The following is a 13677-nucleotide window of genomic DNA, read 5'->3' as shown; positions in this document are numbered from 1 at the left end:
AAAACTCCAAATCTAAGTCACCTGCTTTAGATGAATGATTTGCCTCCAAGTCTCCAACACAATCCATCTTTCTGATGGCTTTCTCCCTCCTTTACTTCTATGAATACTAGTGAGATATTCACCAAAAATCTCCATTGCAAAATTAATGACCTGCAATAACCAAAATTTCATTCTAATAAGAAAAAATAAGCTATGTGACTTGCAAAAAAGCCATCAGCTACAGAACTGGCTCTCATGTAAGCGACCTGCTGTCTTTGGAGGGAGCCTGCCTGCATGAAAGGAGCTGCTCCAACTGACTTTGATGAGCATCAGGAGAGTGGCAGCTCTCAGGCTGACTTCATAGGTCAAAGTTAAGATATTAAAAGGCAAGCCAAAGCCTATTAAAGTCTCACGGAAGCAAACTATTTTCTTTCAGAACTAACACCAGAAAAACTCCCTGTAGCCCCAGCTTACTCTTTGATTTTACACCGAAGTCACCAGTACAGAAAAATTAGCATTAAATGTTTCAATTTTGATTTACCAAAAGGTAGAGTATGGAATATAAGAATATTTCTATGCATTTATTCAGAGGCCACTAATAAGTTTTCCCATACTCCAGAGCCCACACACACTCTAGGCCTCCTATTCAGGGACTCAGTAGGAAAACTGTCAACAAGCTAACTCTTTACATGTCAGTGGAAATTAGAACTATTCACTGGCAGACTTTAAAAGTCTCATGGGAAGGGGAACCCTACCAGCTCCCAGTTCTCAAAGCTGCTAAATTCTCAAGACACCCTCTGCATTTCAGGAGTATGCCTTTCAAAATCAGAAAGTATCTTTAGAGCCTTCAGATGAAGCCACCCATCTCTGCATCACTTGGCATAAACAAAACAGACAAAAGCCCAAATCAAGCCACAGAAAAATTATGTCCAAAATGACAAGTGTCCTGTGGTGATGGACTTTTGCTGGATTTTTCTGGCTGCTAAATGATACTGTCAGTAGCTCTTTGAACATGAAAAGATCTATGGAAGCCTAGCACAGAGACTCAATCAATCCCTGGAGCATGACAGCTCTGCAGCAGGAGGTGGACCAGTCTGAAACACAGAGGTGAAGCAATCTATTCTCAGGCAGGCAGAGTTCCTGGTACACAGGTTTATTTATACCTTCCAGGACTTTTGTCCAGCTCTCAAGCCATATACAGAAATGATGAGATAGGTAAAATACTGACTGATGGGGAGAGAGAGATAAGGGATAGAAAAATAGAAATCATAAGCAGATGGCAGGACATTAGTAGTGGCATGACTCATCTTATTTAAAAAAAAATCTTGTTTAATAATCTGAATAGAGAGCTTGGCAAAAACCTCAGAAAGGTACCAGTAAGGTCTGCTGGTGACAAAGTGAGGCACTACCTTACTATCAAGTGTAAGTACAATGCAAATGAGCCATTGGAGGAACTGGGTGAGCTTGAGATCCAGCATGTGGCAAAAGCAAGTGAAAATATGAAATATAATGCAAAATTCTCAGTGATTAAGGGGAAATGTTCCTGGTGGAAGATGAGCAAAACCTGTGTTGGACTTTGTTATGTACTACTTGAACACAAGTGACTATATGGCACCAGTTTAATGCAGCCATGAGGTATTTGCAATTCAGACAATGAAATACTGGAATTCTTTTACAATTCTGGTCATCAATATTTGAGAAACTAAAGCTCTGGCAAGCTGGAGTATTGTATTTATAAAAGGAGAGGCGATAAAAGAGAACTTCATCTCAGTACAGGAACAGGGCTGCTCTCTTCTCATATAGCATGAGGAAAAAGAGATTTAAGATAGGCACAGACAGGAGCAAATGGGAAAGGGGAAAAAGAACAAACCCAGACAGCTATTGTGTATTTGAATTGAATGCTAAAATGCACCTGCAGCACAAGAGGAATATGGAGACTGGAATGGCTTTCTAACCAAAGCACCGGACATAAATACTAACAGCATTTAAAATGAACCTCCTTTCATGAGAGCAACTCTGTAACTCCAGGACTCTAACAGCTAAGGACTGATTGCAAGGATTTATTTGAATCCTCTATTTCTAATTACATTCAAAAAAGATCGAAAAGTCAGACATAAGGTTGCTGTTGCAATCTTCAGTTGCTCATGTGCATTATGACACAGCGTTTAGATGATCCCACATTAGTTTTTCGCCCAGAATGTTCACTGCAGTCATTCAAGGGGCAGATATTAAAGACATCTCTGCCTTTCCCAATCAACATGGGAAAGCCTCATTGTCCAAACTTCCCAGTGAGTACAAAAAATAATAGATTTCCTTAGAGACATTCCTACAGTGCTGTCAGAATATATATATATCTATATACTTCATAAATGCAAATCTCTACCAACTTCTTGTACGAGTAATAGCAAAGATTACTCCTGTTTGGAAGCAGGGAGATAAAATAGAGAGGACTTGTGTCCACAATGAGAAAAAATCATGCAGCAATACCCCTTATAGGTGTAGATATAAATGCTCCCATCTTTCTGCAGAACAAACCCCAGAATTACACGCTAGAGACAGACACTGAAGAAATTGTGGTTAGTGACAGCACTGAAAGGGCCTGATTCCAGGGAAATCTCCATCATTGTACAAGAACATCCCTGACAGATCCAGAGAATGAGTACAGCTCTTCAGGAGGTATTCAGCTTCATTTCCCCAGCACTGTCCTTTTTCACTCTGCAAGCCTCTGCCTCATTCACTACACACCTTCCAAATTCTGCAACAAATGAGGAACAGACAACAGCTTCATTCCCACATCATCGTCCATCCTATGCACTGATTCGTCCATCCTATGCCCTGTGGAAAAAATAGGTTGTAATCATGTTATTAAAGGCTGTATCATCATGCCTTCATGCCAGGAGGCCAAGCAGGGGTTGCCCAGGCAACCTGACTTCTTGCATTTCCCAGAGCATGACTTGTCAATGCTTTCTAGCATCACCAGTATTAAAAAAAAAAAAAAAAAAACAACACAAAGAGCACCTCCAATGTCCTTGTGTGGAGCTGTGGCCATCAGGAGGTTGCAGGTACTCACACATGCATTGCTGCTCTCTGTTGTGGGAACTATGGAGGGAACCCCAGCAAGCTGAGCAAGCAAGTTGGGCAGCAGGGAGGGGTGAAGCAAACATTTTAGGAGTGGATTTTGCAAAGGAAGAGTTCTAAGAATGAATCCTTAGGTTTGACAGCTTGCTCTGGAAGGAGGGGTGAGCATATGATTGCAGCCCCTTTGGTCTCCATGCTCTAGCTCTCCTCTGTTCTTCCTCTACAGAATGCTCTTCCTCCATTGCTTTCCCCCAGTCCCTTGTTGCCCTTGCCTCTCTAAGTCCCCTCCAGATATCTTTATTCTTTGGTCCCACACTTCTTGAAGTGTCTTATTTCCTCTCTTTGGCCACTGGTCCCCTCTTACTGCTCTCCACTTACACTTGGTTCTCGAGGTCTCCCTCCTACCCTTCATATCCACATCCAGACTCACCAGTCCTCTCCCCTCTGGTGCCTGTGGGCTGGGGAAATGCCAGGAGCACCAGGGCTTGCTGCCAGCCCTCTGCACAGGTTCCTGGCCTGTAAAGCTGGCTCCTCTGGGAGCATAGGTAGCCCTGTGCACAAAGAGCCAGTGTGCCAGCAGGGCACAAATCAACAGGCGGGAGTGCAGCCAGCGAGTCTGCAGAGAACTCAACTAGTGAGAAAGAATCATTCACACTGAAACAGAGGCTGACAGCCCCCTCTTCCTTCCTTTTTTTTTTCCCTTTAAATTTTCTAGCATGTTTGGCTTTTCCCAGTGTCATCAAAAGGCACGTTCTCAGTAGGCACATTCTCACCCTTTTCCCCCTGATCCCTCCAAGATCTGATACTGTCAGATATCACTGCTACCTTTGCTAAGGATACAGTCAGGACATGCATGGACTCTCCTCTTCCATTACGGTAGACCCAGCCAGTAGAAGAGGACCTAACTGACCAGTTCTGCTCTTGTTAATCACTATCATGTACAGCACATCCTGAATGAGTTGCTCAAACTCCACAACAGCTATTGGACAACAGGGGCTCAAGCAGGAGAAACTCAGACCCCCCTGAAACTGATTTAACATATAAGAGAACAACAGAATACCCACTGGCTGGGTATTTTTTTTTTAATTTAGATAGAAATCTCTGTGGCTGACACACAGCCTTCAAGCAGCACCTTGAACTGTTTTAACTACATTTCCCACATTTACCTGACCACCCTCTGGGAGCTGCACGGAGCATTTAAGTTTAGCACCATTAACACCCAAGAAACAGGACCTGGCAAAGAAGGACATCTGGTAGGTTTTTACTTTATATCACGTGGAATCACCTATATTATGAAACCAGGAAACTTGCTTTTATTCTCCAGCTAATGCACTTTTCATCTATCACAAGCTTTAAACCAGTAGTGAAGTGATGGGTGTGATGGTCTAAGGATATGAGTAAAGCTTTGTAGGGAAAGAGACTGAATTTCAGACATAAGGCATTTTCACCCTTCCCTCTGCTATTTACCCAGTGGAAAAGGAAAATGCGTATAATTACATAGATTCAAGCCTCATCTTTAGGAAAAAAAATATACATAGCAAAACAAAACAGAAAAATAGCTTATGTTTAAATAAGAGTGATGGCAGCATGCTGTTCAGCAGCAAGAAAGGTGAGAGAGAATTAATTTTTTTCTTCAAAGGGAAACTCCCTGAAAACCACAGCTTTCCTAACTGCAATCCACACACATACACACACAGAGCACTTATCACCACCTACCCCTGCATCTTCTCCATGTTGTGTCCTGCATGCTAAAATACTGGCATCTATTTGGGTGCTTTACCTTTGCTGTCCACCTCTTGTGATTACATCAATATTATTTCTCTAAGCTTAGAAGGGAATTTTAGGAAGGAACAGCTATAACCTCTCTGCCCACAGGAGCACCACTGGTTTGTGTTTCCATCCAGAGACGAGCAAAAAAGGGAGCTTTGTTTTTTCAAAGCTGGCCAAGCAGTTATTTTCATGTTAAGGAACACCTGAAATGTCTCCCCACACAGGGGAAGCCAAAGAGAGCTGCCCAGGGGTGGGTTTCCATGGAAGCACCACATGTGACACTTGGGTAGCTGCTGATACAGCAGTGTCTCCAGTGGAGCATTTCCCAGGACACTCAAGCACAGCAGGGCTGGGCACTGGTGCAGCCAAGGTCAGCTTGCAGCAGATAATCTGTTCCAGGCAACACACAGACCCTTCAACCCCACACAAAGAAAGAGAATGCATTCCATAAAAATTATGAAAGCCACCTAAAGTGCAATACACCTTTAAAAGGTGTAAGGTTATGGTTGGTTCTTTAGGATTTCCAATTCCCCTGAACACTCTTTTCTCCTGTTCCTTAAACAATCTTCATACTTCCTTATCATTTATGACACTAAGGTCAAAATAACTGTCCCACAGCTGCACTGATTTGTATGTTTGCTTCTCATTCTACAGGGAAACAAGAAAGAGATGGTGAAGTTTCTGGAGAAACTGGTAGTGAAAAACCTGTACTGAATTAATATTATCAAAATATTTAATTTGCTCATGATCGAAGCTGACTTTTTTGGGTAATGCTTTGAAACATGTCAACAAAATTCAGCAAGCCTGTTTTAAAAACGACATTTCAATACACAGTTGAATAAAAATAATTTCCTTGATGCAAAAACAGATTTAAACTTTTATTTCTACAAGAGGGCAAAGTTTAAAGCCAACTGGTGAAATTTTGAGTCAAAACATACCGGGGTAATTTAACCAGGTCTAATTCACCCATGTTTCTTGAGCATTAAAGAAGAAAACGGAACCACATAAATCTAAAAATCTCATTATAAAGGCAAATTATTCCTGCCCAAAATGACAAGGTACACCAAGCATTCAAAAATAAAGCCACTTAAAGCTGCTGAGGAAAAGGATCCCTTTATGAAACCAACATCAGCCCTGGGACAGGCTACTGAAGATAAGGGCAATGTAAATTTACAGCACTCTAGACTGCTATCAACATCCCTTGTCTCACTGCAATTTGTTTCCCATGTAAGCACACTCCCTCTCCATCTTGCTGGCTGGGCATTCCCCATCAGTTGCCCACCCTCATTTTCCCCTGACAGGTGTTGTTAAGGCAGCTGCTGGACCTGCCAGCTGCAGCTGGATCACTGTCTGGATTTTCAGTTCTTGTCTTTAGAGACATCTCCCAGGAGGGCACTGGCAACCACCCCAATGCTGTCAAAAACAGCAGATAAATTTTGCTTCCTTTCCCCCTTGCCCCACCTGACACATGGGCCACCTCCCCATGGAGCAGAGTCCCTACAGATGGTTCGTGGCACTCACACTACAGGCAGTGTAGCCAGTGAATGAGCAAAAGCCTTCAGAAGGCAGTGGAAATGGTGTAATTCTTCAGAAAGGAATATCAGCCTGCTCACTGCTTGGAGAGCAATTCAAAATTAAATTTTCTTGCATCCCAGAAATATTTTGTCCTCTTGAACACTGTTTCTTTTTACTATGGGACTCATATCAAGTGCCAAAATAGGTATATATGAAACTCCTGTAACTCCTGTGATGATCTCTTATATTGGATATACTAATTTGATTGGTATGTATGAGCAAAATTACAGTGGAATTTTCAGCTGGAAAGGACTGCAAGTGAACAGTTTATCATTTAAATACATTGGGAGTAATTCAATCACAGGAGGCTGTTACAACAATGCAGTGAGCAATAATCAACAGCAACACAATGGCCCCTAACTAGAGCAAAACGTTTTCTAGCCCTTTCAGATGGAAAACAAAGAATAAAACAAATCACAAAACAAAAATCCCTCCACACAGATAGGAAAGCTCAACAATGGAATAAAGGGAAAACAAGGGATATCTGCATCAGGCTCAATGCATCCTTTCTCCCAGACAAGTACCAGTTTTTTACCCATTCCATGCTAGAGCAACTGTGGGCATGTTATTGCAGCACACAAGAGCAGAGAAAGGGTTCCTCCTCCTTCCTGACCCACTGCAAGGCCTGCAGCTTGATCACATTCTTAATTCAACAATCGTACTGTTTTCCTGTCCTCACGCAGACCATCAACACCCCCATGCACCCAGAATGAGAGAGGTGGTCCTTCCTTCAGTAGTTTGTAGTTAATCTTATTTAATTATTTTGATACTGCTCCTCTCTTACTCTTCCTACAGATACGCAGCTTCCCTCCAGGGCTGCATCAGAAAAGCCTTTAAGTGTGGGGCTGCAGAAAGAGTTTAAAGAGAAAAAGTGAGGGAAGAAGTAATAAAAAACCCCAACAATCTCATCATCAACAAGGAGGCAGAGATGACCATGTTCTGAATCATTTATAAATTACAAATGGTGCTGTACTGACAACTGCTATATCTAAATGTATTTGCAGTCAGAAGATCCATAGTATCAAGGTGTGCAATAATGTTCTGTTTTTCCACATGAAAGGGAATCCCTTCCTTAAACAAGAGTGTACTCCTACCATGAAACTGCTGAGAAAAGTAATCGGTCACAAATAATAGTCATAAAGCCATTTTGAAATTTAGCATTCCTCCATGGGCAATATCATTATACATGGCTTAAATAAATCCCTCCAGCACACAGTTGTGCCTTTATTATTTTCCTCAAAGGAAACACAGGTAATTAGTTTTTTCTTTCCCCTAAAATATGTTTTATTTCATCTGCAAGTTCAAGAAGCTGACTGACAAAAGCCAAATTTAGGAATTGGTTGGGAAACTCCAAGGCCAATTGTTGGCTCAGGGACCCATAATTTCTCAAGATCCACAATTTATTCTGAGGAAGACCTGCAAACATCAGGTGGGGGGGATATCAACAGGTTAATGACAGCTCTCACACCCCTAATGCTTTCCAAAACTTTACCAGAAAAACAGCATTTACACTGCAAAGCCACGTTGTGTGATGCAGATCCAGGAGCTGTAACCCCAGACACACAATTACATGCAAGCCAGCTAATTAACACCAGTGTGCTGACTGCACCAAAAATCACACCAATGACCTGGGAATGTATACCAGAGATCCTGAACTGGGCTTTCCGTCTCTCACTGATGGAGACTGCTTTATTCATTAGGCACTGACGTTAATGGTGACAGTTTTCTATCTCGGATTAAGCATGTTCCAGTGCTGACTGATGCCTTTAATACTGACTGACAGAAACTACAGTTACCTCAGAGACCCTCAACAAGGATCAGACAAGTAAAGAAACATTACTTCTGCCCAATGGCAGAGCAACTGGCTGAGGTTCCCCTGCAGCCCCTGGGGTCAGAGCAGCTAGTGTGGGAAAAGCAGGGGAAATGTTTCCACCATTTTCTGACAAGTGGGTAGTCTGATACAGATTGCAAATGACAGTGCAAAATGGGTGTTTATGGGCAGAATCAAGCCTGTGAGAAGAAAAAGGGGAGCCTGAACCAAATCTGACAGGTGCACTGGGGAGATAAAGATCCAGAAGCTCTTTGCCTTTTTTGTAATTAGACAAACACACATACACACACGTACAGAATCTCTTCTGCACAGCAATCTACAAGACAGGATCTTGGCTTTTTCAGTGACAATTTTGGTGATGAGGGGGGGCCAGCTCTTTTTAAAAGCATCAGTAAACCAAGGAATTGATACTTCAGACTCTCAAGCAAGAACTGCACCCTACCACCGTCACTTGCAGCAACCCTCCATCCCTAAAGCAGCATCACTCAGATGATGCAGGAGAGGAAAGCAAAACAGCTCTTGGAGCAAAGCTTTAAAGAGAAACTCTAATGTGGTTTGAGTTTCCCATGGGGCTGGCACTTTAGATTAGGGGGATTGAGTGCTGCTGCTTCTCCAAACCAACAGAGTAAGTGTTGGATGATGGGCAGGATCCCAGCAAGCAGCTTCCTTAAAACCCAGTTTCCAGAGGCACACAGAGCTGAAGGCGCACTCTTGTAGCCATGGTAAAATTCTTCAAGAGATGTCTCTAAAGACACACGGCACTGCAAGACAAGACTATAATTACTAGGACTGTTCAACAGGCCATGGAGTTTTTAACACAGTGCTGGAGTTTGGAATGGGTTTTCAGGAGCAGAATGAATGAATGAATGAATGAATGAGATGATTTACAGGCAATAAATGGATAATTTAATTCTGGGCAGTGATGCCACGTGCAGCCTTTGGAGAAGAGCTGGGGGATTTGCAGTTGTCTGTCCAACTCACCAGGCATCACTCCTTTGATGTCGCTTTCTGTGTTCATCCTGTTCTTGTGCGTGAACTGAAGGATCAGTTCCTTGGATGCCTCAAACTGTTGTGTAGCCATTAACCACCGAAGAGACTCTGGGAAAATACTTTAAAGAGGGAAAACAGGTTAGGGCTCCTTCCAATTTTCTGTCAGAGGACAAATTGGTAGAGTTTTAGCTGCTCATTTAACCACTCAGAATCTATGTAATTATTTCAAAATACAGAAGAATAACTTATAAAACAAAAAAGAGGGAAAACAGATTCAGAATGTGCAAATTTATGATATTTTCTTTTTCCCTGATTCACATGTCATAGAGCAAGTACCTATCACATGGAAATACAACACATTGGAATTTTATAACATATTATGGGTGCTCTGTCCATTAATATAACTTGAAAGAAATGAGAGGAAGAGACAGTGCTGTCTGCAATAGACATTTGATGCCAGGGAGCAAATGAGATGAGCAGCTCACACATGATAATTCAGACCAAAGAAAGAAAACAGCTGACAGAAGTAATTTCGGTTCTCTTTTAAAGGCAGACAAAAGAGAATAATTACTTCTTAGGATCATAAGCTTCCCTGACTAAAGATAATATTTTGTTAGTTGCCTTAAAAACATATATATGCATACAGTTAAAAAAGCCCATTTTCCATCCAATTGTTTCTTACAAGTGCTCATATTAACCAGATTAATGAGCTTAACTGGTCACTCTCCCTATTTTAATACAAAAGAAATACATAGCTCTTAGAACAAACCCCCCAAACCTCCCATACTTCTACAGACATGAAAACTTTCAGATCTCACTCTGGTTTTTTTCATGTTAAGACCTCATTTTTACTATTCTTCCAAAAGACCATACTAAAAACACATTTAACAACTACTTTTAACTTCAAATACATAATAAACCCTCAAATTTCCTTCACCAAACACTGATCTTTGCTGCAGATGCTGCCCAGTTCATGTCCTTCTAAGCAGCCAATTGCACCATTTTTGTACTATCTCTGAGGGCTGATACAATTTGGAAGATACCTTAGCAAAGCCTCCACCTGAGACACAGAAAGTATTTTTGGAAGAAGAAATAAAGAGAGAAATCAGGCAGACTGCAATCTAAATGATATCAGCTAATAAAAATATATAACAACTATGATGACAGCCATTCAGCTTGACAGCTTATTTACTACCCCTCGTGCTGCACAGATGATTTGGCACATCTTTCAGCAGAAAGTCTCGTAAAGAAAAAGCATTTTTTTAAAGTACTAAAAAATTTTTGAATGGAAAATATCTGCATGCTTGGCCCTGGTGAGGGTACAGCCTCAGCCACCAGCCTGTAAGTTTTAGATTTTCAGCAGTCTGCTCACAGGTTCCAAACAACAAGTCCTGTGGTGACCACCCACACGTAGGGAAAGGAAAGGAGCCACGAGGATGGGCATCACGGGCTTGGCACAAACATATCATTTATCTTCTGGGTCCTGCAGGATTCTCAGACTGGAAGTGCTGAAGCCTAGCATCTTTCAGGTGCTCCATCACTCAGTGTCAGCAGTGAGAAATGTTCCTTAGGGACACTTAAAAATCCACGGGCTGCCTTGAGTCCAGGTCATCAGTCCAGTCACATTCAATAAGAACTCCCATGGTCACAAATTCTCAGTGTGCCACACTAAGTCTGGTTGCACCCAATGGACTCTCATGGCCAGAGCAGAAGTCCGGTCACATTCAATAAATCTCATGGCCAGATACAAAGCAACAGGAATGCAGGTTCTTGGGTTGCTGGTGATAAATACACTGTCTGTGGAAGCACACACCAATAATACCTACAGTATGAATGATACAGCCATTGACAAATACATTAAATTGTGAGATGACTAATTAGCACTAAAAGTATGATCACAAACACAAGCTTGCTTTTTGAATTTCCTGAAGAAACACTCAGTATTGCTGAGTGTTTGAGTCTTACACAACAGGTGGTGAGAGAGAAGATAGGTATAGCCCATCGAGGTCCCAGGGTACAAAAGTGAAGCATCCTCTGACCTCCTTCCTTAATTAAGCTACATTTATAATGTTTTCTTTGAGGGAAGGGAAAAGGTAAAGTTACAGGTGATGTCATTTCGTGTTTAGGCTGGAATTTGGGTGACTTCAGTCATTAGCATATGGGGGGTGTGAAAAGTAATACATATTTTTGAGCTAATGTCACAAAGTTCAGCTTTTGGTCACCTTTTGGGTCATTCCTTTGGCTTACAGTTCCCATCAGCTCCATTGTTTTAAACAGAGCATGACCACAACCCCTCTGTGCCACTCCATCCTTTGTTTCCTGTCTCCCTTAGAGCAGTACACCAAGCTCCTTCAGTGTTCTGGCTCCAAGGTGTGCAGACAGCTTGTTCCTGGTGAACCACAGCCAATGCATGCACTCCTTCCTGCTGGCCTTTGGTTTTCAGTATTTTCCTCACATAGCTGGCTGATAGTCTGCTCCCTCCTCTATCAGGAAGGAAAGGGCCATGCTTTCACAGTCAAGGAAAGAACAGGGGTGGGGATGGGTTAAACTTTCATCTCCTGTTCCACAGCTGCTGCTGCCTGAGAGAGGAGAGGAAGATGACTGGGAGGCACACTGGGGAAAAAAGATCTTAAGTTTGAGAAATCCTAAGAGGAGAGAAGAATCCTTGATAAAGACCAGGAAGGTACCATATGTAGCTGCAAGGAGAACTGTGATTCTGTGCAGATGGATGGAAAATGGATGCTCATGGAAAGGTTGTAATATGTTGTCAATTAGGGGTCTACCTCAGGTCAACAAACACAGTTATTGCAACTTTGTGTCTTAGTGTGAGTAAATTCTATCTAAAAACACCAGAAAAGAACCAGCCACCTCTTCTATTTCTTCAGTTTTGGTTAGAATGAAGCAGAAGATTTATTTCAAGTTATTGATACCTTTACTGACATTCATGGCATCATCCTGTCTGGAGCTTCCTTTGTTCAAGGGAGAAGAAATAAGGTATAGCTGGAGTTCCCCTTCCCTTATGGCTCTAATAGACACACAGACTTGAAAGGAGTCTAACTTCTATTAAATTATCTTTATACATCTGTCACAAACCCCTGTGCCCATGTCTGACTTACATGGGAGCCTTTCTGCCCTTCCAGAATGACCTAAGAGCCCAGTAGGGGTATCTGCTTCATACTTGTATATCCAAGCCCATCTGCCCATCCCTCCTAGACAAATCTGCTGCTTTTCCCTTTTCTCCCATCCATGCCCAGCTTCCCAATCCACTCAGCCATGCACCTCCTGGGGACTGTGTAGCCTGCCATGTGCACGTGGCCAACAGAAGAGCAAAACCATAGGTGGGGGAGAGGGCTAAGCCCCAGCCTGGAGGGGCAAACAGCACTCTCACAGGAGGAGATGGAAGTAAAGAGAGTACAGAGGAAGGAGGAGGCAGTGCAGGGGCTATTTGCAGCATCTGTTGACTCACTGATTTGGGTACATGATGGGGAATTAGCAAGCAGTGCAGTTTTCCAGTTCTTCTTTTATTACCAATCAGTTAGTTTTCTTCCTTTATCTGTAACACCCGCTGCGGGTCCACGTTCCATTTGGAAGGAAAGAAAGAGGTAATAAAATGGTAACACTTCCCAGAGAATATGCAACAGATGGAAGAAAAAAGCCTAAGAGAAAGGTACATACTTTACTGACAATATAATTAAAGAGGCATCCCAACCAAGGTTCATTTCTGCAAATGCAAAAGCCTTGGGCAACACAAATCCCCATCCTCTGGCTATTAGCACTATTTCTCAAGCTGCCATGTTCCACAATATATAAGGGGGACTTATTTGCTTGGTTTGCCTGCCCTGTCCAGCTAAAAAGCCAAAGAATTCTTGCAGATGACAGCATAATTTTTAGCATTTCCTATCCCTTTCAATGTCACTCAGGAATGACCTCTCAACAGGAATGTGTGAGACCCTGCCAAAGCCACCTGAAAAATGTGTGGCCTCCAGAAGACTGCTGAGGGATGCCTGCTCTCCATGCCATCCCCTATGCTCATTAGGCATCTCCATACTACTGTACCATCCTTTTGGACACAAATGTCTGTAAGTACTCTGTTTGATATTGTGTTTTATCCAGTGGTGGACATCAGATATTCCAGCTGGTAGGCATTACTACATGAAACTTTGGAGCAGACCAGCATGTGTATAACATACAGCAGGTAAGGGAGAGAAGAACAGCATCACTGGTTAACAAAAACACTCTTCATTATTCATCAAGATGAACACTGTCAAGATGAGGCTATTTAAATGTTATATGTTGGAACACAGGGGCAGCCCCCACCCCTGCTGTCATTATTTTCAAGGGACTTTTAACTCTCCTGAGTGCACATTTTGCCCATGCTGAGGCATGTCCACCTTGGGAATAAGCAGTGAAATCCCCACTGAGGGTTATCACCATCAACACAGGAGGGTTCTGTA

At 42.4% G+C, this 13677-nt stretch overlaps 1 protein-coding gene across 3 annotated transcripts in view; it reads right to left on the bottom strand.

Moving 5' to 3' along the window:
- The window catches only part of SLC22A23 (solute carrier family 22 member 23), a 109594-nt gene that overhangs the window by 20412 nt on the left and 75505 nt on the right, over nt 1–13677 (bottom strand). Inside the window, exons 5-6 of one of the 3 annotated variants that reach the window (XM_066558904.1) lie at nt 9215–9342; nt 2725–2814 (exon numbers count right to left, since the gene is read on the bottom strand). In XM_066558904.1, coding sequence (XP_066415001.1) covers nt 2725–2814; nt 9215–9342 — 218 coding nt within the window. Of the gene's footprint in view, nt 1–2724; nt 2815–5684; nt 8995–9214; nt 9343–13677 lie in introns of those variants that run through there. The other 2 variants (XM_066558919.1, XM_066558912.1) reach the window with 2 other exon arrangements.

Source organism: Molothrus aeneus, chromosome 1, assembly GCF_037042795.1.
Source record: "Molothrus aeneus isolate 106 chromosome 1, BPBGC_Maene_1.0, whole genome shotgun sequence".
Taxonomy (NCBI): Eukaryota; Metazoa; Chordata; class Aves; order Passeriformes; family Icteridae; genus Molothrus; species Molothrus aeneus.
This window is presented reverse-complemented; position numbering and strand designations above follow the sequence as displayed.